General features: G+C 37.2%; 1 protein-coding gene across 3 annotated transcripts in view; it reads left to right on the top strand.

Moving 5' to 3' along the window:
- SCAMP1 (secretory carrier membrane protein 1) overlaps window positions 1-26,749 on the top strand; it is a 120,406-nt gene that overhangs the window by 16,021 nt on the left and 77,636 nt on the right. For 2 of the 3 annotated variants that reach the window (XM_077867228.1, XM_077867221.1), the window contains exon 2: window positions 16,564-16,641. The exons of the other annotated variant lie outside the window; for it this stretch is intronic. In XM_077867228.1, coding sequence (XP_077723354.1) covers window positions 16,564-16,641 — 78 coding nt within the window. The remainder of the gene's footprint in view (window positions 1-16,563; window positions 16,642-26,749) is intronic. 3 annotated transcript variants of the gene reach the window in all.

The following is a 26,749-nucleotide window of genomic DNA, read 5'->3' as shown; positions in this document are numbered from 1 at the left end:
CAAGCCTTAGGAAGAATGATTTAAGTTCTTCAATGGGTTAATAATCTACAGGAGGCTAAGGAGAAGTGAGATATTCACATAGTTGAAGGCTTCTTGCTGGAGTGAATAAACCTGTTTTTGCTTCAGAAAAAAAAATAAAGGCTAATTGACAGTTTATATGAAAATAGATTTTGTCCTAACACAAAGACTTTTTACTTTTTTATTTTTTATTTTAGATTTTATTTACTTATTCATGAGAGACAGAGACAGGGGGGTGGGGGCAAACACAGGCAGAGGGAGAAGCAGGCTCCATGCAGGGACGCTGATGCAGGACTCGATCCTGTGACTTCAGGATCACACCCTGGGCCGAAGGCAGGCTCTAAACCGCTGAACCAAAATAAATAAATAAATAAACCGCTGAGCCACCCAGGGATTGTGGAGGCTGAGAAAAATCAAGGCCATTCCACCTCAAGTTTAGCATTAGCACAAGTACAGCCATCTTAGGCCCCTGTGAATAAAAGCTGAACTTTATAGGAAAAACTGCAGAATGTCCTCGATGTCCTCAGCAGGTAATCCCATATCAGAAAGACAACAGAAGCAAATGGTGGGTATTTGTCATTTCTAATAGCTGAGTAATATTCCATTGTATACATAAACCACATCTTCTTTATCCATTCATCTTTCGTTGGACACCGAGGCTCCTTCCACAGTTTGGCTATCGTGGCCATTGCTGCTATAAACATCGGGGTGCAGGTGTCCCGGCGTTTCATTGCATCTGTATCTTTGGGGTAAATCCCCAACAGTGCAATTGCTGGGTCGTAGGGCAGGTCTATTTTTAACTGTTTGAGGAACCTCCACACAGTTTTCCAGAGTGGCTGCACCAGTTCACATTCCCACCAACAGTGTAAGAGGGTTCCCTTTTCTCCGCATCCTCTCCAACATTTGTTGTTTCCTGCCTTGTTAATTTGCCCCATTCTCACTGGTGTGAGGTGGTATCTCATTGTGGTTGTGATTTGTATTTCCCTGATGGCAAGTGATCTGGAGGGTATTATGCTGAGTGAAGTAAGTCAGTCGGAGAAGGACAAACATTATATGTTCTCATTCATTTGGGGAATATAAATAATAGTGAAAGGGAATATAAGGGAAGGGAGAAGAAATGTGTGGGAAATATCAGAAAGCGAGACAGAACGTAAAGACTGCTAACTCTGGGAAACGAACTAGGGGTGGTAGAAGGGGAGGAGGGCGGGGGGTGGGAGTGAATGGGTGACGGCACTGGGGGTTATTCTGTATGTTAGTAAATTGAACACCAATAAAAAATAAATTAAAAAAAAAAAAAAAAAAGACAACAGAGCTCAGAATTGCCCTCGGCAGAGAATCCCATATCCGAAAGACAACAGAGCCCACACCTGTGATAGAAAGTCCCATATTAGAATGAGAACAGAGCTCAATGCCCTTGAAAGCCCCATATCAAAATGTAAACAGAACTTGAGAAATTCCTCCATCCCTTCTGAAAATCCCCTAGACCAGCCTATAAAAAAACCCAGCTGTGGGATCCCTGGGTGGCGCAGCGGTTTGGCGCCTGCCTTTGGCCCAGGGCGTGATCCTGGAGACCCGGGATCGAATCCCACATCGGGCTCCCGGTGCATGGAGCCTGCTTCTCCCTCTGCCTGTGTCTCTGCCCCCCTCTCTCTCTCTCTGTGTGACTATCATAAAAAAAAAAAAAAAAAATTAAAAAAAAAAAAAAAACCCAGCTGTAACCCACTTCGGGGTCCAAGTCCCTGTTCCGCTGTGTCGGGTATACTTGGACCTGAGCTCGAGCTTGTAAATAAACCCTCGTGTGTTTGCATCGGTGTCGGCTCCTTGGTGGTTTCTTGGATTCGCAATCTTGGGCACAACAGGATCCTCCACAAAGTCTTTTTATTTATTTTACTTATTTATTTTTTATTTTTTAAAGATTTTATTTATTCACGAGACACACACACAGAGAGAGAGAGGCAGAGACACAGGCAGAGGGAGAAGCAGGCTCCATGCACAGAGCCTGACGGGGGACTCAATCCCGGATCTCTAGGATCATGCCCCCTGGGCTGAAGGCAGCACTAAATTTTTTTTTTTTAATGATTACATTTAAAAAAATTTTTAAGTTTATTTATGATAGTCACACACACACACACACACACACACACACACACACACACAGAGGCAGAGACATAGTCAGAGGAAGAAGCAGGCTCCATGCACCGGGAGCCCGACGTGGGATTCGATCCTGGGTCAAAGGCAGGCGCCAAATCGCTGCACCACCCAGGGGTCCCCTGCCCAAGACTTTTTAAAAAATATTTTGTGTACTTGAGAGAGAGAGAGAAAAAGAGAGAAGGGGGAGGGGCAGAGGGGAGGGAGAAGCCAACTCCCCCCAACCCTAACACCCCCCCTCTCCCACCCCCCCAGCAGGACTTGAGCAGAAGACAGATGCTTAACGGAGCCACCCAGGTGCACCTAACCTAAAGATTTTTAAAGATCTGTTAGGATAGCCTGACAATGCCTCCCCCCCTTTTTTTTTTTTTTTTTTTTTTTTTTTGGTATGGAGTTCCCCAGTAGTTGAAGGACTTAAAGCAGAATTAGAGTGATATCCCAGAGATGCTAAGATAGAGACTTTTGTCCCAGGTTTTTTTTTTTTTTTTCTACTTTTAAACTGTGTAATTGTTGCTTTTTTCTTTTTCTTTTTTACCTGTATTGACCATTTTGTGAGTGCATAAATTCTATCCTGTTGTAATCTATTAGGTATTGGGATTGCATCTGATCATATAAGCTAGAGAGGAGGCTTTGTATTTTGGGAGCCTGCTATGCTGAGCCTCAAAGTCTGCTGAGGGTGTCCTGAGTGGTTGCTTATGTGATAGATGATCATGGCCTCTTTTGTGTGACCCTAACCATGCTGCTGTCCCCATTTGACTCTTATCAAAGTTACTTAGTCCAAGGAAAGCCATTCTCTGAGATGATCAGGAGCAGATAAGATTGTTTGGTGCAAAATTTTGCTCCAATAGTAACAGTGATAGTTAAGTGAGCTATCTTTTTCAGGACCATAAACTGAAAGCACACAGAAAAAGTCCTGTAGTTACAGTGGGAGTACCATGGAAAGACAAGGGGAAAGAGCCAAATTATCTAATCACAAAGCCCTGGAGTAGTAATTATTTGACCAGAGCTTCTGAGAGTCAGTTTCTGTAATGCCTGTTTCTTTTTTTTTTTTTTTTAAGATTTTTAAAAATTTTTTATTTATTTATGATAGAGAGAGAGAGAGAGAGAGAGGCGAGACATAGGCAGAGGGAGAAGCAGGCCCCATGCACCGGGAGCCCGACATGAAGATCCCGGGTCTCCAGGATTGCGCCCTGGGCCAAAGGCAGGCGCTAAACCGCTGCGCCACCAAGGGATCCCTGTAATGCCTGTTTCTTAACAGAGCTGCTCTTGAACTACAAGATATGTTGTCACATTTTGAAGAATGCTAGTTTTTGAAACCTGGCATCCTTCTTTCTGTATGTATCTTTAAAATATCTTCCCTTCCCCCAGCATTTGAGGTGACTTGAGTCTTTCGTTCAGCTGGAATTGCCAAAAGGTAATTGCAAAGTTACATTTTCTTGACAAAACCATGATAGAATTAAACCTGTATTTAGATCAATTATAGATCTAAATGAAAGAATACAGGTCTGCATGATATAATTAAATCTGTGCTTAGTTTTTTGTGACAGGGTAATGAAAATCCAAACACAAGGAGATGTTTTTAAATCACAACAGGGAAATTTTCCAGCTTTCAGTAGGTGAGGAAACTAAAAGATGATGTGTAAAGATTGGTTGGATTTGACTTTGTACCAAGCCCACTATCACTTTTATTCCGTTTCATTTGTTCCTCCTGAGACATTACTGCCCTATAGCTTTTGCCTTCACATTGTAGACAAGTGTTGGAGCCCTGTGTTTCCTTCCTTTGTGTAAGAACTGCCACAAGAACTCTTTGTAAACCTGTATGAAGAGAGCAATGCAGTAATCTCCCTGGCATTTGGCTTTGAGTGCTTTTAAGAATTAGTATTGCCCAGTTCATTATTTGATGGGTATTTGGGTAGTTGCCACTTTTGACTATTATAAATAATGCTGCTGTAAACATTGGAGTACAAGTTTTTGTTTGACACTTGTTTTAAATTCTCTTGTGTATATACCTAGGAGCAGAATTGCTGGGTCATTATGGTAACTATGTTGAATTATTTGAAGAACTGCCAGACTGTTTTCCAAAGCTGGTGCACCATTTTATATTTGAACCAGCAGCATATGAGGGTTCTGCTTTATCTACATTCTCATCAATACTCATTACCTATTTATGATTCTGGGCATCCTAATATGAAATATTGTGGTTTTGATTTTCATTCCTCTGATGGCTGTATGGTGTTGAGCATATTTTTATGTGCTTATTGGTCATTTGTATAGCTTCCTTGGAGAAGATATGCTCATATATAAATTCAGATATATATATATTCAGATATACATACATACATATACATACATATATTCAGATCCTTTGCCTATTTTTAAATTGGGTTGTCTTTTTTAATTGAACTGTAAGATTTTTATATATTTTGGATATAAAGTCTTTTATCCAAGTACAGTTGATCTTTGAAGAACATGTTTGAACTACATAGGTTCACTTATCTTCAATAAATACAGTATATTACTGTAAATGTGTTTGCTCGTCCATATGATTTTCCTAATATTTTCTTTTTTCTAGCTTTATTGTCAGAATATAGTTTATAATACATATAACATGCACAATGTGTATTAGTTGACTGTTACCAAGTATGGCTTCTATACTGGTGGGCTATTATTAGTTTTTGGGGTGTCAAAAGTTATATGCTGACTTTCTATTGCCCCTGGGGGGGGGTGTCTGTCTTCCCTTAACCCCTGCATTGCTCAAGTGTCAAGTGTATCTGATTTATAGATACTTTCTCATATTTTGTCAATTACCTTCTTTCTTGTTAATGTCCATCCAAGCACAAAAGTTACAAATTTTGATTAAGTCCAAATTATCTTTATTTTGTGGTTTGTGTTTTGATATTGTCTAAGAATCCTTAGCAAATCTGAGGTAATGAAGATTTACCCTTATGGTTTTTTCTATGGGTTTTACAGTTTTAGCTCTTAAATTTAGGTTTGTGATGCATTTTGAGTTAATTCTTATATATTGTGTGAAGTAAGGTTGAACTTCATTGTTTTTAATGTATCATCCAGTTCTAATACCATTTGCTGAACAGATTATTCTTTTCCCATGGAATGATCTTGGCACCCTCTTCAAAAATTTTTGTATTCTTTCTTTTAATCTTTTGTTTTTGCAAAAGAAATACTTTTATCTAAAAAAAGCCTTGGGACACCTGGGTGGCTCAAGTGGTTGAGTATCGCCTTTGGCTCAGGTCGTGATCCTGGAGTTCCAGGATCGAGTTCCTCATCAGGGAGCCTGCTTCTCCTCCGCCTAAGTCTCTGCTGCCTATGTCTCTGCCTCTCTCTGTGTCTCTCATGAATAAATAAATAAAATCTTTAATAAGTAAATAAATAAGCCTTCATATTTCATGGAAAATGGCTCCCAAGTACCTGAGTGTCCCTAAAGTATATTAACTTGCCTGCCTTCCAAAGTTGCCAGAGCTGGTGTTACATTTGCTTGTAAATCTGTGCTTGCATCAATATATTTTTATCAAAGTTTAATAATGAGTTTTATACTTTTTTAGAATGCAATTATGAACACATTATCAATATTACCAACTTGATACTTTTCCTTTTCTTACATTTATTTTACAGAATATAGATGAATTATTGAATATATTTTTGCAGATAAGCAAAAATATTTGAAGTTCTTTAATAAAGCAGGGAATGTATGTGATATAATGCATTTTGAGTATTGGTGAGATTAAATTAGGAAGAAAGGATTTGTGATGGTTATACAATGATAATTTTAACTGATAATAGAAGAAAAAATCAGACATTTGAATGCAAGTGAATTAGTTTATTTAATTATTAAAAGTTTTTGCTTCACAATTAGTCAAAAGAATGCATACTGTAGAAACAATATATACAAAATAAATATTGGAAGTTTCTACTTTCTCAGAGATACAAGCAGTGGCGGAATTGTATGCGTGCTATTGGTAGCCATTTTACCTATCTCTTCTTTTTTTAAAGATATATTTATTTATTTTAGAGTAAGAGGGAAGAGGAAGCTCGAATGGGGGAGGGGCAGAGGGAGAGAATGTTCAAGCAGACTTCACGCTAAGTGTGGGGCTCCTTCTGTGACCTATGAGATCATGACCTGAGCCAAACCAATAGTCAGACCCTTAAACTATGGAGCCACCCATGTGCCCCTTCTTATGGCTGTCTTCTAATGGTGTTTAGAATCCTTGTGTGATGATTTGGAATACATATGGAAAGTGGTGAGAAGTGAAAGTAGGAGGTGATAGGAAAAGAGCACCAGGACTATTGGCCAGAGATGGCCAGGGGCTTGTTTCCTAGTCTAATTTTACCACCATTTAACAATTTTCCTAAAGCTATTGAGGCTTGTCTTAGGTTGATTTAGTCAGTCTTGTGGTTTTATTTATGGTGTAGCATGCTTAATTTTTGGCATCTCAAATAGTCATAAATTTTAGTGAATTGCTTATAAGTCAGTGGTGTATTGTAAAAATGCAAATGAATGTATTCCCCAAGGTTAAAAGACATGTACTGTATACTTTTTCTATATGATTAAAATTTTTTTTAATGGAGATGTTTGTATTTGAGTCTCAAGGGAACTTAATCACCATTTAGCATTGAGTTCATAAGAAAATGTTCTGTGAAGTATGTATATTACAGACAGGCATTTCTGTGTTCTTAGCCTGATATTAGGGGGATTAGAGGAAGGGGTAAATGAAGTTTGCAGAGGTTTATCCTCACTTGTAATGGGGAATAGTTAAAAGGGTGTCTCTGGAACCAGGCTGTCTAGGTTTCCTTCTCTACTTCTTTACTTGAGTGACCTTAGGCAAGTTACTGAATTTTTGTGCCTTCATTATTTGTTGTTTTCTTATATTTCTTATAGGAATATTTTTTGAATCAAGGTAAAGATGGGAAGCTCTTAAAATAACAGAGAACTAATGGTGCAAGATTATCTTTGGTTAGAGCATGTGATTATTCTCCTTTTATTTTATCCCTAAATTGCCTCTATTTTATCAGACTGTAATTTTTACTATTAATTTTTTTGGTTTTAACAGAAATAGTAACAAAAAGAAAACATACAAATTGCTGGTTGTCTTACAAAGCTTGGGTATTTTAGAAGCTGTTATAGATCAGAATGAGAGTAATAAGGATAGGTCATTGTATTTTTATGATGTAAGTTTTGTTTAAATGTTGGAAGGATGTACATTTGGTCATTTAAATGTTGATGGTTTTTGGAAAGGACCTCTGGTTTTTAAAAATTATTATTACATTATAGCCTAATAGTTTAGAAAGTTTATGATTACTTTTCAAAGTCATGGAAAGCTAGCAGGAGATGAATCCCCGTTGTCACAATTGGAATTCTGAACATTTTCCCCCTGATGGGTATATATTGTTGTACAGAATGCCTGGCTTTGGTGGTGCTTTTGATCTTAAGTACTGGCCTGGGGATTTTAACTACCAAGTTAGCAAGAGTAGTTCATTTAGCCAGATTTTGTTTCATAAGAAAATGTTGTATTAAGTATATATACATTTATTCTCAGATGGAAAAACTACATTTAAAAGTTCACTGTTAAAAAAAAAAAAGTTCACTGTTCATGACAAAAAAAGACCTTTTAAAATTTGTTCATAGGTCTTTGTCATGTTTAATAGTAAATTGTTCTGGTAATTTCAGTATTAATATATATATTTTTAAAGATTTATTTATTCATGAGAGATACAGAGAGAGAGAGAGAGAGAGAGAGAGAGAGAAAGAAAGAGGCAGAGACACAGGCAGAGGGAGAAGCAGGCTCCTTGCTGGGAGCCCGACCTGGGACTTGATTCCAGGTCTCCAGGATCATGCCCTGGGCTGAAGGCGGTGCTAAACCTCTGAGCCACCTAGGCTGCCCCTCAGTATTAATATCTTAAAGGAGAAAGATCAAAAAGTAATTAATCTTGGTGAAGAACTACTTTGTATGATGAAACAACCTTTTCTATACAAAAATTTCCTAACAGTTCACTAAAAATGAGTGATATTTACGTGGGAAGACTTACTGTTATCTGATTCCTAGGATACCATTTCCACGGTTTGTCAAAAGTGATTGAACTTGCAGGTCATTGACAGACATATGACCAATTATTTTCCTGTTCTTCATGATTACTCTTTTTCTTCTTATGTCTTTAGATTTCATTGTGTTAGTACTGGGGCATGTAGTTGTATTAGCTATCCAGTTTCTCAAATCCCAAAAAGAAATTTTGGTGATTGAGTATATAGGAAGTTTTGGTGTCGTCATGATCCTTGATAGCTAATACCCTGCCCCCTCTGTCCTTACTTCTTGCCTAATGAGTGTTTCTCTTTAATGACTAAGGTGGTATTTAGATTTTGAAGACTTAGAGATGTATTATAGCTGGTTGGCAACATATATTCCAAGAAATACTACATCAGATTTTCTTTTTTAAAAACAGCTTTGAGGGGATCCCTGGGTGGCTTAGCAGTTTAGCTCCTGCCTTTGGCCCGGGGTGTGATCCTGGAGACCTGGGATCCAGTCCCACATCTGGCTCCTGCATGGAGCCTGCTTCTCCCTCTGCCTGTGTCTCTGCCTCTCTCTCTCTGTCTCTCATGAATAAATAAATAAAATCTTAAAAAAAAAAAGCTTTGAGATATAATAAACAGACTGCACAGTTCACCCATTTAAAGTGTACAACTTAGTGGTTTTTAGTATATTTGCAGTTGTGTATTCATCACTATCAACTTTAGAAACGTTTCATCACTCCCAAAAGAAACCCTGTTAGCAGCAGTCATTCCCCATTTTCCCCAGTTCCTCCAGCTCTGGGCAGCCCCTAATATACTTTCTGGGCATTTCATGTAAATGGAGTCATGCAGTATGTAGTCTTTGATGGTTGGCAGCTTTCCAGAGCATAATGTATTCAAGGTTCATGAATGTTGTAGCATGTATCAGGACTTCATTTCTTTTTATTGCCAAATAACAATTTTATGGTATGGATATACATTTTATTTGTCGGTTGATATAAATTTGGGTTATTTTCACTTTTTGACTGTTAGGAATAGTGTTGCTATGAATATTTGCATACAAATTATTGTGTGGGGACATGCCTTCATTCCCTTGGATATATACCTAGGAATTGGACTGCTAGGTAATTTGGTAACTTCCAAAATGACTACCATTTTACATTCTCACCAGCAGATTAGTTTGTTTATATGCTTGCTAACAGTTGTCTCTGTCTTCTTATTTGTAGCCATTCTAGTAGGTGTGAAGTGGTTTCTCATTAAATCTGCTTGGGTGTGATTGCTTTAGTTTTAATTTACTAAGTACTGATTTGGGTTCACAAAAATTAGTCTGTGAGTTGCTTTTAGGTTTTAGTAAGGCTGTCATGACTTATAATGAAAATGAAAACCGGTTTAAAAAAAATATTGAATTTATTCACGAGAGACACAGAGGGGCAGAGAGAGAGAGGCAGAGACGAAGCAGAGGGAGAAGCAGGCTTCCCCCAGGGAGCCTAGAGTGGGACTCGATCCAGGATGGTGGGATCATTCCCTGAGCCAAAGGCAGACACTCAACCACTGAGCCACCCAGGTGTCCCTGAAAACCAGTTTTTAAAAGTCATGATTTACTGAATAATTTCTAGTGTTAAGCACTTCTTTCAATCTATTATAAAAGGTTTGCTAAATACATGTTGTTTTAGAGTCTTGCTGAGATTTTTTTTTTTTTTTTTTTTACTTGCTGAGATTTTTAATGGCTTCTCATAGTTCCTTCGGTTTTTTAAAAATAATTGGGGCATTTAGAAATGAGTAATTCTCCAGGTAAGTGAAATTCTCAGTATTTATTAAATTCCTGTGATTATAGTAGCTCTAAGAGGTATAAAAGTAGAGGAAAAATTTAACTCTCTGAAGATAGGGCCTCTCATAGCCTCAAGCCGGGGACTTTTTCTTATTTAATCAAGTTGCCTAGTCTAGTGTGTAATATTGATTGGATTAAGTAGAGCTACTGAAGAGTATTTTAATTAAGTTTTGTGGAGCAATGCCTTGTTTAATTCAGCCTTTTTCTTTTGAGGAGATATTGTTTTAAACATAAATTTGGTTTCTTTATTATATTTTCTTATAAGAACTCAGTCTTAGGGATCAGATTTGAATTTGCATCCTACCACGTCAACTTACTCTATATGACTTTGGGCAAATTACTTTAAACATGTGGGAGGTAATCTCAGCAGTGAAAGAAAGGATAAAGAATTTAAGTCATATGGTTGTTGTGAGGATTACAAGACATAATTAAATAGTATTGTGCTAAAATAGATGAATTCTCTCTCTCTTCTTGAATCTGTCTTTGCTTTAGCTTTCAGTTTCTCACAGGCATGCTTCATAGAACTAAACATGCCTTTTCTAGTAAATGTTTTTATTTTTATTTTTATTTAAAAATTTTTTTATTGGAGTTCAATTTGCCAACATTTAGCATAACACCCGGTACTCATCCTGCCAAGTGCCCCCCTCAGTAGTAAATGTTTTTAATACTCAAATTATTGTCTTCTAGTATCTCCTGTAAAAAGGTATGAGGTAAGTGAAAAAGTATAGTAAACGTCTGCTACTGTGTTATGTGAAGACAATGGGTTGAGAAGCTTCTGATCGGATCTCTTGTCATCTTTTGCAATTTTGAAAAACTAGAGGAAATTCAGCTTTAAGTCTTAGTTTGTTGTTTTCCCTTTGGCTAATACAATTGAATTTGTCCAAATGAGTGAAAGTGAAATTATAAGCCAGTCTTGAATAAATTGCACTGCTGCAAACAGAACTATCTGGTGAGGTGTCTGGATGGCTCAGTACGTTAAGCATCTGACTCCTGATTCTGGCTCAGGTTGTGATCTTAGGGTCTTGAAAGAGCATCCTACATCATGCTCCCCACTCAGCAGGGAGTCTGTTTCTCTCCCACTGCCCCTCCCTGCACTGGCACACATTCTAGTGAGTGCTCTAGGAAAAAAACTGTCCAGTGGAAGTATAATTTGTGTCATGGGTGTAATTTAAAATTACTTAGTAGCTATATGGAAAGAACCCAGGTAAACTAATTTTAATAATATATTTTATCTTACCCGATATATACAAAATATCTTTTCAGCATATAATCATCAAATAAGTCATTAATGAGATATTGTACATTGTTTTGTGCTAGATCTTTAAAATCAGAAACATGGTGTGTTTTAAACTTCCAACATATTTAATTTGGACTAGTTACATTTCAAGAGCCATGTATACTAGCAATCAGTAAATGTTCATACGTAAAAAATCTTTCTTTTACAGCAGGTTTTATTTAAATATAATAGCAGTAAACTGTCTTTCCATAGTTTTAATGAACGTGAAATAGCAAAGAACACTGATTCCACCTATTCCTGTTTTATTACTTTTAAAATTTATTTTATTATTTTTTAAAGATTTTATTTATCTATTTATTCATGAGAGACAGAGAGAGAGAGGCAGAGACACAGGCAGAGGGAGAAGCAGGCTCCATGCAGGGAGCCCGACGTGGGACCCGATCCTGGGACTCCAGGATCACATCCTGGGCCAAAGGCAAGCGCTAAACCGCTGAGCCACCCAGATGTCCCAAGGGGTATTTAAATTCTTTTAAAAATTTTAAAAATTTTTATTTTTTTTGGGGGGGGGGTGGTATTTCCCTTGTTAGAAATGCACATTCTCAGATACCATCCCAGGTATCAAGGTACATTTAGAGTAGAGTTCAGTAACCTGGGTTTTCATAAGCCCTTCAGGTGATTCTAGTGTCTGAGTTTGAGAACCACTTGCATAGAAGTAACCAAGTTAGCACCTGAAACAGTTTCATTTTGTTGTGTTGAGAAGAAAGTATAGTATTTTCCTGCCAAAGCTTTGGAATCATTAATAAACAATTAGCTCAACTAATGTCTTTTTCTTTCTATTTTTTTTTTCCCCTAGGTAGGGCAGAGAAAGGCAGGGAGAGGGGTAGAGGGAGAGAGAGAGAATCTTAAGGAGGCTCCAAGCCGAGTGAGAAGTCTGACCTGTGGCTTAATTTCACAACCCTGACATCATGACCTGAACTGAAATCAAGAGTCAGACGCCCACTGAACCACCTAAGCGCTGCGACCAATGTCTTTTCTTGATAAAGCTGTGCTTGTGGTAAATTCTATTTTTAGTATATCTGATGGAAAGAATATATATAGGCACTGGAAAGTTGTTGCTTTATATTTTGTCTCAAACACACACAAATTGTTCATCAGGAAGTTTCTTGACCTTTTTCAAGGCCATAGATTCTTTTTTTTTTTTTTGGGTAAGGCCATAGATTCTTTGAAAAATAGAATAATACCATCCATCAGGGAGGATTATAGCAAGGATTGGAAGTAATCTAAGTGCTAGACGGTTAATAGGCTTTAAAAGATTATTCGTTTTGGGGCACCTGGGGAACTTGGTTGAGCGTCCAACTCTTGGTTTGGAGTAATAATGAAATAAATCTTAAAAAGATTATTAAATCTTTTTTTTTTTTTTTTTTTTTATTTGTTATTTATGATAGTCACAGAGAGAGAGAGAGGCAGAGACACAGGCAGAGGGAGAAGCAGGCTCCATGCACCGGGAGCCCAACGTGGGACTCGATCCCGGGTCTCCAGGATCGCGCCCTGGGCCAAAGGCAGGCGCCAAACTGCTGCGCCACCCAGGGATCCCAAAGATTATTAAATCTTAAACTTTGTTTTCTTTCAGTTTAGAGACTACAGCTTCCTCAATACTATTTGCTTATTAAAACTGATTTGAAATGTTAATTATGTAATAATTCAGAGATAGCAATTCTTTATCTTCCAAAATCATTCTTGGCAAATCCTGTACATAGTCCACTGCTTTGTCACCTAATACTTCATTAAGGAGAAATTCCAGAACAACTAGAAGTGAACTCAGTTAACTTGATACAGTGATTTTGTTAAACTGCCAGTTAACTCTCAGGCTGTATTAAACCCTTTTAGGATCTAGAAGGAAACCAAGTACATTTCTGTTATTGTAGTTAAAAGTGGAAAATTGGAAGAATGATTTCATTCTGTATCTCTTTGGAGCTATTATACCTTATGTAGAACTTTAAAAAAGTTTAATGTGAATTTAAGGACACTTGATAATTTGCTATGTATATTATATATTAATACACTGAGAATTGGGACTCATTGGACTCGTACATAACTAGCGTTGAAAGAAGACATTGATGGCATGAATGTTGGCTAAACATGATCCATCTTTCTCACTCTACATTTTACTTTTTAAAAAATTATATAATATTTTCATGGTTCCAAAGTAAAAGTTAAAACAAGGTATGTTCAGCAGTCCATCTTCCAAGCCTGTGTTCTCTTATCACTATTCTCTTCATCTCCCCATAGGTAATCATTCTTACTAGGTTTTGGATTTTTTAAGTTACTTCATTTTTTATTTAAAAAAATATTTTTTTTTAAATTTTACTTAAGTAGGCAGCCCGGGTGGCTCAGTGGTTTGGCGCTGCCTTCAGCCCAGGGCATGATCCTGGAGACCCGGGATCAAGTCCCACATCGGGCTCCCTGTGTGGAGCCTGCTTCTCCCTCTGCCTGTGTCTCTGCCTCTCTCTCTCTCTCTGTCTCTCATGAATAAAAAAATAAAATCTTAAAAAAAAAAAAAAGAGATTTTACTTAAGTAACCTCTACACCCAACACTGGACTCCAGCTTAGAGCCCTGAGATCAAGAGTTGCATGTTCTTCAGACTGGAGCCATCCAGGCACGCCTGGAGTTGTTTGTTTTATCCTGTTAAACATTTAAGTAAGCACATGTTAATTTTTTTCTTTGAATAAGAGGTAACATTTATATTTTGCAGGGTTTTCACTCATTCCCTAGTAGTGTACAGATTTTCTTATAGTATTTTACAACTGTGTAATACCCAGCTGTATAGTACTTTATCATGTACATATACCATAGTTTATTCAACTATATTCTATTGATAGACATTTAGGTTTTTTCCAGTCTTCCATTATAAATGTATTTTGTCAGTACATCATAGGAATAAATTCCTAGAAGTGAGATGTGGGTCAAAGTATAAATGTAGATATGATTTTCCTAGCTATTACCAACTGTCCCTCCATAGAGGTTGTAACAATTTCTCTTCCCATTTGTAATGTTTGAGAACTCTTATTTCCTTACACCTTTGTCACTAGACTATGTTAGACTTGAAGATTTTTGCTAATCTGATAGGTGGGAAATGGTTGTGTCAGGGTAGTTTTAATTAGTATTTCCCTTATGAGTGAGATCAACATTTTCTCACGTAAATTTTTGAACTAGCTTCATATTTATGTACATTTTTTTTTCAGGAAGTATTTCTTGGTTATTTCTGGTGCTACTATTCTGATGAATTACTTTTTAGGTTTTTTTTTTCTCTTTGGGAGTGGTAATAATCACTCAAGTAGTATTACCAGGCATGTATGATTAAATAAAAATGACCTGTTTATGTATTTTTTTGTATTTAGAGATGTAACATCCTAATTCGGAAAAGGAACTTGTACGAAGATCATTATGATTCAGGGAAATAAATGCTAAGCTCTGTGGAAGCACTAAGCCTGGGATGTAATGTCTTGGGTATCAGAAATTTTAATAGCATATGAAGTATTCCTCAGAATGAGTCTTTACGGAAGAGAAGATTGCTAGGCTATCTTGAAGAGTCTCTTGAAAACCAATTTCTTCTTTAAGTTAAATATCTCTGCACCCAACATGGGGCTGAGATCAAGAGTTGCATGTTCCATTGACTGAGCCAGTCACTTCTATGTTAATAAGATAACTACAGCAGTGCCAACTTGAAAACTTGAATTAAAATATTCATGTTTCTATTAATTTTGTCCCCGAGGCACGCATTCCTGCTACTCATTTTTTTTTTAAAGATTTTTATTTATATATTTGAGAGAGAGAGCTCCCGCTGAACAGGGAGCTTGATGCAGGGCTCAATCATAGGACCCTGGAATCATGACCTGAGCCAAAGGGCGATGCTTAATGGACTGAGCCACCCAGGTGCCCTTGCTCCTCTCATTTTTGAATAAATTTGGGAAGAGAACCCTGGGAAATAGAGAGGTTTCATTCCCTTCTCTCCTTTTCATTGTTGAGCAAACCTAAAATTTTTATTTTTTGTCTGTGCTATGCTTTTAATTTAACCTTATCTTTTGCTTTTTGTCAAGTTCAAGGCTCTTATGTAATAGCTTGTTTGACCTGGTAGAGAGTGAAGATCTGGCAAGGGAAAGGTCCTTGTGAGAGAGTTGAATCTGGAAAGGTAGGCAGGGACTAAACTAGATGGTCAGAGTATTTTATCTCACTTTGAGGAATTTGTATTTTGTTTTGGTGGAGAGCCTCTAAAAAACCTGAAATGGATGAGGAACAGAGCGAGAGATATTGGAGAAGGGAAATGAGAAGGTTGTCTTTTCATTTTTGAGAAGTAACTTTGATTAATGTGTCGAGGAAGATGAGTTAGAGAAGGTACAATGTAGATGAGAGAGCATTGCTTTTCCAACCAGCAGCAGCATCACCTGGGAAGTTTTTAGAAATACAGAGTCTGTTGCCCCATCCTAGAAGCCTGGGGGTGGGTGCAGTAATCTGTGTTTTGATTCTAATGCATACCAAAGTTTGGGACTAGGAATATAAAAGTTAACAAGGCTATATTACAGTTTGCAATGCTTTTTTATGTTAATTATGTAGTTGGTTTTTGTTGAGATATTTATTATGTTTGTGTCTTACATTCATTCACAAGAGAAGTAGATGAACTCTCTGGGATTTTGGGACTTATTTATTTCAAAGCCTAACATGAAGAGATTTGAAAAACTGGGCTACGGTGGTAATGTACTTGGAAAAGCGGAAACAGTTCAGGACTAAGTAAATAGTCAAATGAAACTATTGGAGTAGCATACAAGTAAGTGGTGCTTAATCTTGGGTGCTCTGGATGTTGTCTGTACATGACATTGATTTGTAATGTGGTACTTGTATCTGCAGTAGAGAAACTGATGGAGGATATTGTAAAAAAAAAAAAAAGAGAGAGAGAGAAAGAGAGAGAGAGAGTGAGAGAGAAACAGCAACTTATTGTGGAACCAAAGGAAAGAATGGGTGGGTTTGCCCAAGATTTGCTAAGGTGCTCTTGTGCAGTAGGTTCTATATAGCTGTTTTCATTTTTTAAATAATAGCAGCTGATTTGCATCTAACCTAGTTTTTTCGTTGAGGATGTGAGGGCTGTGGGTATAAATGTCAACTTTGTTGGAATGGGACTGAGTAAATCTGTTAATCTTTATTTTTCTCTGTTAGCTTCACTGGGTGACTAACAGTGCAGATAGAGCAGATGCTTTGTAAATATAAAAACTGTTCTTTAAAGGATAAGTAATCTTTTTTTCCTCTGAATTTTATTCCAGGACCCATCAGTTACACAAGTGACAAGAAATGTTCCACCAGGACTTGATGAATATAATCCATTCTCGGATTCTAGAACAGTAAGATTTTCTTAATTAGACTACTTTTAAATGTTAAAATTGAAATTAAATAGGAATTATATTTCAGTTATTTCTTTTTTATTTTTTTTACTATTTATTTATTTATTTATTTATTTATTTATTTAGGAGTTCAATTTGCCAACATATAGTGTAACACCCAGTGCTCATCCCGCCAAGTGCCCCCCTCAGTTCTTGTCACCCAGCCAATCCAACCCTCTGCCCACCTCCCTTTCCACTACCCCTTGTTCGTTTCCCAGAGTTAGGTGTCTCTCATGTTTTGTCATCCGCACTGATATTTTCACTGATTTTATCTCCTTTCCCCTTTATTACCTTTCACTATTTTTTATATTCCCCAAATGAATGAGACCATATAATGTTTATCCTTCTCTGATTGACTTATTTCACTCAGCATAATATCCTCCAGTTCCATCTACATCGAAGCAAATGGTGGGTATTTATCATTTCTAAAGGCTGAGTAAAATCCATCGTATACATAGACCACATCTTCTTTACCATTCATCTTTCAGTGGACACCGAGGCTCTTCCACAGTTTGGCTATTGTGGACATTGCTGCTATGAACATCGGGGTGCAGGTGTCCTGGCGTTTCACTGCATCTGTATTTTTGGGGTAAATCCCCAGCAGTGCAATTGCTGGGTCATAGGACAGTTCAATTTTTAACTCTTTGAGTAACCTCCACACAGTTTTCCAGGGTGGCTGCACCAGTTCACATTCCCACCAACAGTGCAAGAGGGTTCCCCTTTCTCCACATCCTCTTCAACAGTTGTGGTTTCCTGTCTTGTTAATTTTCACCCTTCTCACTGGTGTGAGGTGGGATCTCACTATGGTTTTGATTTGTATTTCCCTGTGGCCAGTGATGCGGAGCATTTTCTCATGTGCTTGTTGGCCATGTCTATGTCTTCCTCTGTGAGATTTCTGTTCATGTCTTCTGCCCATTTCATGATTGGATTGTTTGTTTCTTTGCTGTTGAGTTTCATAAGTTCTTTATAGATCTTGGATACTAGCCCTTTGTCTGATAGGTCATTTGCAAGTATCTTCTCCCATTCTGTAGGTTGTCTTTTAGGTTTGTTGACTGTTTCTTTTGCTGTGCAGAAGCTTTTGATCTTGATGAAGTCCCAATAATTCATTTTTGCTTTTGTTTCCCTTGCCTTCCTGGATGTATCTTGCAAGAAGTTGCTGTGGCCAAAGTCAAACAGGGTGTTGCCTGTATTCTTCTCTAGGATTTTGATGGATTCTTGTCTCACATTTAGATTTTTTTTTTTTATAAATATTTTATTTATTCATTCATGAGAGACACACACACACACACAGAGAGAGAGAGAGAGAGGCAGAGACACAGGCAGAGGGAGAAGCAGGCTCCATGCACCGGGAGCCCGATGGGGGATTCGATGTGGGATTCGATCTGGGGTCTCCAGGATCACGCCCTGGGCCAAAGGCAGGCTCCAAACCACTGCGCCACCCAGGGATCCCTTAGATCTTTAATCCATTTTGAGTTTATCTTTGTGTGTGGTGTAAGAGAATGGTCTAGTTTCATTCTTCTGCATGTGACGGTCCAATTTTCCCAGCACCATTTATTGAAGAGACTGACCTTTTTCCACTGGATAGTCTTTCCTGCTTTGTCAAATATTAGTTGACCATAGAGTTGAGGGTCCATTTCTGGGTTCTCTATTCTGTTCCATTGATCTATGTGTCTGTTTTTGTGCCAGTACCACATTGTCTTGATGACCACGGCTTTGTAGTACAACCTGAAATCTGGCATTGTGATGCCCCCAGCTATGGTTTTCTTTATTAATACTCCCCTGGCTATTCGGGGTCTTTTCTGGTTCCACACAAATCTTAAGATGATTTGTTCCAACTCTCTGAAGAAAGTTCATGCTATTTTGACAGGGATTGCATTAAATGTGTAAGTTGCCCTGGGTAGCATTGACATTTTCACAATATTAATTCTTCCACTTCATGAGCATGGAATATTTTTCCATCTCTTTGTGTCTTCCTCTATTTCTTCCAGAAGTGTTCTGTAGTTTTTAGGGTATAGATCTTTTATCTCTTTGGTTAGGTTTATTCCTAGGTATTTTATGCTCTTGGGTGCAATTGTAAATGGGATTGACTCCTTAATTTCTCTTCCTTCAGTCTCATTGTTAGTGTATACAAATGCCATTGACTTCTGGGCATGATTTTGTATCCTGCCACACTGCCAAATTGCTGTCTGAGTTCTAGCCATCCTGGGGTGGAATCTTTTGGGTTTTCTAGGTACAGTATCATGTCATCAGTGAAGAGGGGGAGTTTGACTTCTTTGCCAATTGGAATGCCTTTTATTTCTTTTTTGTTGCCTGATTGCTGAGGCTAGGACTTCTAGTATTATGTTGAATAGCAGTGGTGAGAGTGGACATCCCTGTTGTGTTCCTGATCTTAGGGGAGAGGCTCTCACTGTTTCCCCATTGAGAATGATATTGGCTGTGGGCTTTTCGTAGATGGCTTTTAAGATGCTGAGGAATGTTCCCTCTACCCCTACGCTCTGAAGAGTTTTGATCAGGAATGGATGCTGTATTTTGTCAAATGCTTTCTCTGCATCTATTGAGAGGATCATATGGTTCTTGTTTTTTCTCTTGTTGGTATGATCAATCACATTGATTGCTTTACGAGTGTTGAACCAGCTTTGCATCCCGGGGATAAATCCCACTTGGTCATGGTGAATAATCTTCTTAATGTATTGTATCCTATTGGCTAGTATCTTGTTGAGAATTTTTGCATCTGTGTCCATCAGGGATATTGGTCTATCATTCTCCTTTTTGGTGGGGTCTTTGGTTTTGGAATTAAGGTGTTGCTGGCCTCATAGAACGAGTTTGGAAGTATTCCATCTCTTTCTATCTTTCCAAACAGCTTTAGTAGAATAGGTATGTTTTCTTCTTTAAACGTTTGATAGACTTCCCCAGGGAAGCCATCTGGCCCTGGACTTTTGTGTCTTGGGAGATTTTTGATGATTGCTTCAGTGTCCTCCCTGGTTATCGTCCTGTTCAAGTTTTCTATTTCTTCCTGTTCCAGTTTTGGTAGTTTGTGGTTTTCCAGAAATGCGTCCATTTCTTCTAGATTGCCTGATTTATTGGCATATAGCTGCTCATACTAAGTTTTTGAAATCGTTTGTATTTCCTTGGTATTGGTGTGATCTCTTTTTCATTCATGATTTTATTAATTTGAGTCTTTTCTCTCTTCTTTTTAATAAAGCTGGCTAATGGTTTATCTATCTTATCCTTTCAAAGAACCAACTCCTGGTTTTGTTGATCTGTTCCACAGTTCTTCTGGTCTCTATTTCATTGAGTTCTGCTCGAATCTTTATTAACTCTCTTCTTCTGCTGGGTGTAGGTTTTATTTGCTGTTTTTTGTCCAGCTCCTTTAGATGCAAGGTTCGGTTTTGTATTTGAGTTCTTTCCAGTTTTTTGATGGATGCTTGTATTGCGATGTATTTCCCCCTCAGGACTGCTTTTGCTGTATCCCAAAGATTTTTGAACGGTTGTATCTTCGTTCTCATTAGTTTCCATGAATCTTTTTAATTCTTCTCTAATTTCTGATTTCTTTTTCATTTTTTCTTTTTCTGTATTTTTTCTGATTTCTTTTTTTTTCTGATTTCTTTTTTAGTTGATTCATTAAACTTGTTTAAAATAAGCTGTTAGTGTTTTATTTATAATTTGGAAAGTTAAATTTTTTTAAACAGAAAAGAATATCAGTAATAATTGCATATTACCATAATGGTCCTAGTGAAATACTACAGATTTTCTTTTATGTTCTACCTTGCTACTAATTCCTCTAATAAGTATGTCTTAGTACAGTTCTTTGAACAGGAGATGGAAGTGCTTTTCGGTATAAGTGTTGTCTTCATGGTAGTGGAGGGGTGATGGTTTTTTACAAAACAAAACATTCTACTCTCTGGAATTTTGCTTGGCTTAGGGAATATATTCTCCTCAAAATTTAGTCTTTTTTTTTTTCATAGATTTTTAAAAAAAATTAAATTCAATTTGCCAACATACAGTACATCATTAGTTTCAGATATAGTTTTCAATAATTCATCAGTTGTGTGTAATACCCGGTGCTCATCACATCACGTGCCCTCCTTAATGTGCATTACCCATTTATCCCATCCTCCCAACCATATCTCCTCAAAATTTAGTCTTGATTTATGTAGGGGTATGAAGAAAAAATAAAGCCATAAGAAACAGGGATTGTCTACCCTGGATGCATATTAGAAGCACCTGCAGAACTTTATTACATATTTCATTAGGGCCCTGCTCTTTTACAATTAGGGCATTTACGGTTTTTGTTGTAGTTCTCTTGGTGATTTTATTCTGAACCAATTTTGAGAACTATTGAGGTAGGTTCTGTTGAGAATTCTTCCCCCAAATTTCTCTGGCAAATAATTTTTTTTCCTGTGTTTTGAGTCTTACAGTGTAATTTAGAGTAATTCTTATACTCAAGAGGTGTCTTAGTTAAATTAAACACTGTTGGTTTTTGGAATATAAGTCATTCTGGTGAAGATATTGAAGTTCTTCAGTTGTATGCTTGGATTTACAGATCAGTGTAATGATCATTACTCAATCATCTCTTCCTGGTGTGTTTTTTCTATAAACTCGAAAAATAATTCTCAAAGATATTGTAGGTTTTAGCTTAGAAATTTATTCAAGATGTTTTATATTAACATTTTGGGGTTAGGAAGAGCTGTGTACAAAATAAAAGCATTAAAACAAGAATTAACTTTTACACTTCACTTTTTTCAAAGCCCTTATTGAACAGACTTTGCTTACGTGTAGCAACTATAAACCAGCCTGGGATTATTACTGAGGTGTTCATTGAACAAGTAAATTTCAGATTGAACCGTTGAAGATGGCCATAAGTTGATAGTTTTATTTTGACATGTAAAATGGCAATTTCATATGGTTCAGTCTTACAATAAATTAGTGCTAGGAATGTATGTATAAGAGTGCATTTGTTGTTGAAAGGGAGAAGAAGAAGAGCTGGTATATTTTATTCTGCTACATGTAGTTCTTTTAATATGATTTCGGGTAGGGATAGAGATGGGAACAAGTCTCCTTAATATTTGCTGGTGAGGAATGAAGAGATGTTTTCATATAACTTTTTGAAGATTTTACTAGCAAGAACTATGGTAAACCTTTTAAAAGTAGTTTTAGATGATTCTTATCAGTAGTATTAGACTCTTTACCAAGTTGTCTACTTTGTGTCATGTGCTTTACCTGTCATTACTGAATTCTTACAAAATTCAGAATGGATTTATAAAAATTTGTTTTCTTTTTTTAAAAAGATTTTATTTATTTATTCATGAGAGACAGAGAGAGAGGCAGAAACACAGGCAGAGGGAGATGCAGGCTCCATGCAGGGAGCCTGATGTGGGACTGGATCCCTGGACTCCAGGATCATGCCCTGGGCTGAAGGTGGTGCTAAACCACTGAGACACCCAGGGATCCCCCAAATTTCTGTTTTGTTAATAAAGGATCTGAGACACAGGTTTTCCAGGGAGTATGTGACAGAATTGTTTTAACTAACTCATCTGTTATCTGTAAAGCTTTTGCCTTTTCCATTTTGCTAGTTCTTCTTTAGAGATAGGTGCTTAAGAATAGAAGGTACAGTCCTGGTATATGAAAAATTTCTCACCTAATTGGAAGTTAAAACAGTTATATAAAGAAGATAGATCCAGGAAAAATAAAACGTAAAAGTGTAAATTATAGTTTGAAACAGAATTTTTGCAGTCAAGAAAAGATTTTCTGAAAGAGAATAGTCTTATTTAGGTATGTAGGCAATATGGACAAGGCAATTTAAAATGAAACACTTAGGGGGGCCTGGATGGTTCAGTCAGGCATCTGTCTTCAGCTCAGGTCATGATCATGGGGTCCTGGGATCGAACTCCACATTGGGTTCCCTGCTCAACAGGGAACCTACTTTTCCTTCTCCCTCTGATGCTCCCACTGCTTGTGCTCTCTCAGTCTGTCAAATAAATAAATAAAATCTTAAAAAAAACCCCAAAACATTTAGATTTGATAGAGTGTCAGAACCAGGGAAAATGCAAATTATTGTAACGTGCATTTTCCACTGTACTTTTTTTACGTAATCGAAATCATAGTTGAAATAATCCAAAAAATAAAAATTCCTTTGTTTTCTCTATGGTATCAGAAACTTTTTTTTTTTTTTTAAATAGTTGTGACTGTTTCCCAAAACAGATTAGGTGCATTTGGATAATTGATTTAAGTGATATGTTAGAACTCATCCAAGTAGTGTTTTAGTTGATTGGTGGTACTCATACTCATACTTATTTTAGAAATACATTAGTGAAAAAAAAAAGAAGAAAAAGAAATACATTAATGAAAACAAAGCTTCTGAATTGTTGTATAAGGGTATGATGAAATATTTAAGGTCAAGTGAGAAGATCCATCAGCAGAATGAGTGTATAAACTGAGATTTAGAAAAAGTTACTGTTTTTTGTTTCCTACTTAGGTTTCCTTTTATATTTAGTTTTATGTTTGAAAGAAAACTAAGGTATTTAAAAATTGAAGGCAGCAATGAAATATTTTAGTAATAATTTACATATTCACTTTATACTACAAATATAGAGAAAGGAGTTGTCCCAAGACACGTTATAATATAGACTAGGCCAGTGTGTTGACAGTGTAATGAAAGGCTGTTGAGCACTTGAAATATGGTTAGTCTGAAATGAAAATGCTATAAAAATGGAAGGTAGTCTTGACTTCCAAAATAATTTTTTGTGTGAACTCAAAATTCATTTTCCTACCGAAAATTGTTAGGCTTGGTGGGTAGGTTCCCTGGCCTACTTTCTAAAATTTAATGAATAAGATACTGGAAAAATTGACTCATCCTCGAGAACTGGTATGCATTGACCAGTTCTCTAATTATTTGCCACATCCTGACACTTTTTTTTTTTTTCCTGACACTTTTATCTCCAGGAAATGTGACCTGTCTGTCCTTTTCCTTCCTACTAAACTCTCCTAATTTAAGTACTCAGGTGAAATAGTACTTACCTATCTCCAGTTTCTCTCCTCTCAGTTTAAATTCCACATTCATTCGTTATAGTCATTCCCTTGCCTTCCCTTCTCTCCCTTACTTTGACATAATCTCTAGGCTATAACCCAAGTGCTGGTTATACACAATTTTGTTTACTTCTACTCTCTGCCCCTGCCCCAGCAGCTAAATATGGCTGGAGAAAGCATGCCAGGCCATCTCACTTTCAGTTACTGGCTGGCTCAGTAGAATACTGGAATACTGAATATTCTAGTCATATAATTGTCCACTTTCTTCTTCCTCTCTCCTCTTCTGTAAAGTCTCTTCCCCTGTGCTCACTCTCAGATGATGACCTTGCTTGTTTCACTGAGAAAATGGAAGCAGTCAGTAGAGAATGTTCACAGACTCCCATCACTGTATCCACCTATCACTGTTTATACCCATAGTCTCTGCTATCCTGTCATTTGTAGATGAGCTACCTTTCTGTGCTTCTGTCTAATGTCATTTCCTCTATTTCTGCACTATATTCTTTGCACTCTCACCTTAGAACTTTGCTTAATTGCCACCTCCTACATCATTAGTTTTTTCCTTCTACTGGATCTTTCATATCTTCATAAAAATATGTGTTTTCTCCCATCTTAGACAAAAAATCTCAAAAATTTATTTACTTTAACAGCTTTATTGAGATAAAATTAATATGTCCATTTAAGGTGTATAATCCACTGTTTTCTGGTGTAGTCAACCATTATCAGATTCTAATTTTAGAATATTTTTGTTTCACCCCTAAAAAGTCAGACCTTTCAGCAGTCGCTTCACATATCATACCTTCCCTTTCTAGCTGTAGGCAACTACTAATTTACTTTCTGGTTCTCTAGATTGGTCTTTCTGGACATTTCATATAAATAGAATTATGGAATATGTGGTCTTCTGTGACTAATTTCTTTCACTGTGCATAGTATTTTCAAGGTTCGACTGTGGGACTCAATCCCAGGACTCCAGGATCACGCCCTGGGCCGAAGGCAGGTGCTAAACCGCTGAGCCAGGCGGGCTGCCCAGGATTTTGTTTTTAACACTCCACCAAAATGTACTTGTCAGGGTAGCCATTGACTTCTACATTGCTAATTCAGTGGTAAATTTTTAGTCTTAATCTTAATCAGCAGCACTGATAGTTGATCATTATCTCATTCTTAGAATATTTTCTTCATTTGGCTCTTAGAGCAAAGAAGTTTTTCCTTCTCAGTCTCCTTTGTTGGTTTGTCTCTTCCCCCTGCATCTTTACCCACAGTATTGAAGGGCACCTGGAATTAGGCTTTGCTTCTCCACTCCATCTGTGCTCACTTAATGGTGATTTCATCCAGTTTTATAGTTTTAACTACTTTCTATCTATAGCTTTATTTATTTATTTATTTATTTATTTAATTTTTATGATAGTCACAGAGAGAGAGAGAGGCAGAGACATAGGCATAGGGAGAAGCAGGCTCCATGCACCGGGAGCCCGACGTGGGATTCGATCCCGGGTCTCCAGGATCACGCCCTGGGCCAAAGGCAGGCACCAAACCTCTGCGCCACCCAGGGATCCCCCTATCTATAGCTTTAAATACATGTGGGTGACTCCCAGATTTACATCTGCAGCACAGACCTCTCTAATGAACACCAGGTTTGTATTTTCAACTGCCTACTAGACATATCTGAGTGTCTTAGAAATTGCAAATTCAGCAAAATGAAAACTGAACTGAATCCCTTGCTTATCAACCTACACATTTTCAGTCTTTCTCTTCTCTGTCTTACTAGTTGCTTAGGTCAAAACCTTGGTAGAATTTTGCTATTTTCATTTCCTTGTATATTACATCATTCTTTCAGGAAATCCTGTTGGCTCTCCCTTAAAAATACATCAAAATCTGATTTTTTTCTCCATAGCCACCACTTGGCTTGAGATGTGATCATCCCTTGCCTGGATTACTGCAGTGGTGGTTTCCTAGCTAATCTCTCTCCTTCCACCTTTGCCTCATTTTGGTGCTTTTCAACTCAGTATCATGAGATCCCTTAAAGTTGACTATTTCAGTCTCCTGTTAACTCTTCAGTAGCTTTTATTTTTTATTTTTTTAAAAATATTTTATTTATTCATGAGAGGCACACAGAGAGAGGGGCAGAGACACAGGCAGAGAGAGAAGCAGGCTCCATGCAGAGAGCCAGATGTGGGACTCGATTCCTGGACTCCAGGATCACACCCTGGGCCGAAGGCAGGCGCTAAACCGCTGAGCCACCCGGGCTGCCCTCTTTAGTAGCTTTTAATTTTCTTCCTAGTAAAATCAAGACTCCTTAAAAGAATCGGGTTCCTAACACCTTTCTGTTCTTTATCTCTTTACACTCTTTCCCTCATGTATTCCTATATCCAGCACACTGGTATTGGTCAAATACGTCAGGCATTCTTCTCACTTTGCACTGGCTTATTCATTCCTTCTAAGATGGTCCTCCCCCAGACACCTGCAAGATTGACTTCTTCACTTGCATAAAGTATTTATTTACTCAAATAGTGACTTCCCTGACCACCTTTATAAAATTAAATCCACTCAACCTTTATTCACGATACCTTTACCTGTTTTTTGTTATTGTTGTTCCATCAAATGTATTGCTTTTAGAGATACTCTAAAATGTATTTATTATGTATATTGTTTATCTTCCATTGCTAGAATGTAAACTCCAAGAGAATAGGATGTCTACTTGTTTTGTTCATTAACGTATCTCAAATGTCTATTAACTGTTGGACATTGTAGTTGATCAATAAATGTTTGATTCATGTATGTATGAATATGTATGGTCATGCCTCTTCCATTCATTTATCTTTATTTATCTGTTATTTATTTATTTGTTTATTTATTTATTTATTTATTTATTTATTTATTTATTTTTCATTTGCCTTTCTTTACTTGGAAACTCCCATTCATGTATATTTCTTCTTTCATCCTATTGGGCACCTCTTCCCCCCAAGTATTCCAATCTTTAAAAGCCTTGTTTTAACATGGTTATCTATTCTGATAAAATTATTGCTATTTGTCTTGATTCTGACATTAA

Source organism: Canis aureus, chromosome 2 (assembly GCF_053574225.1).
Source record: "Canis aureus isolate CA01 chromosome 2, VMU_Caureus_v.1.0, whole genome shotgun sequence".
Classification (NCBI taxonomy): domain Eukaryota; kingdom Metazoa; phylum Chordata; class Mammalia; order Carnivora; family Canidae; genus Canis; species Canis aureus.
Note: the sequence above shows the minus strand (reverse complement) of the source record. Positions and strands in the feature narration are given on the sequence as shown.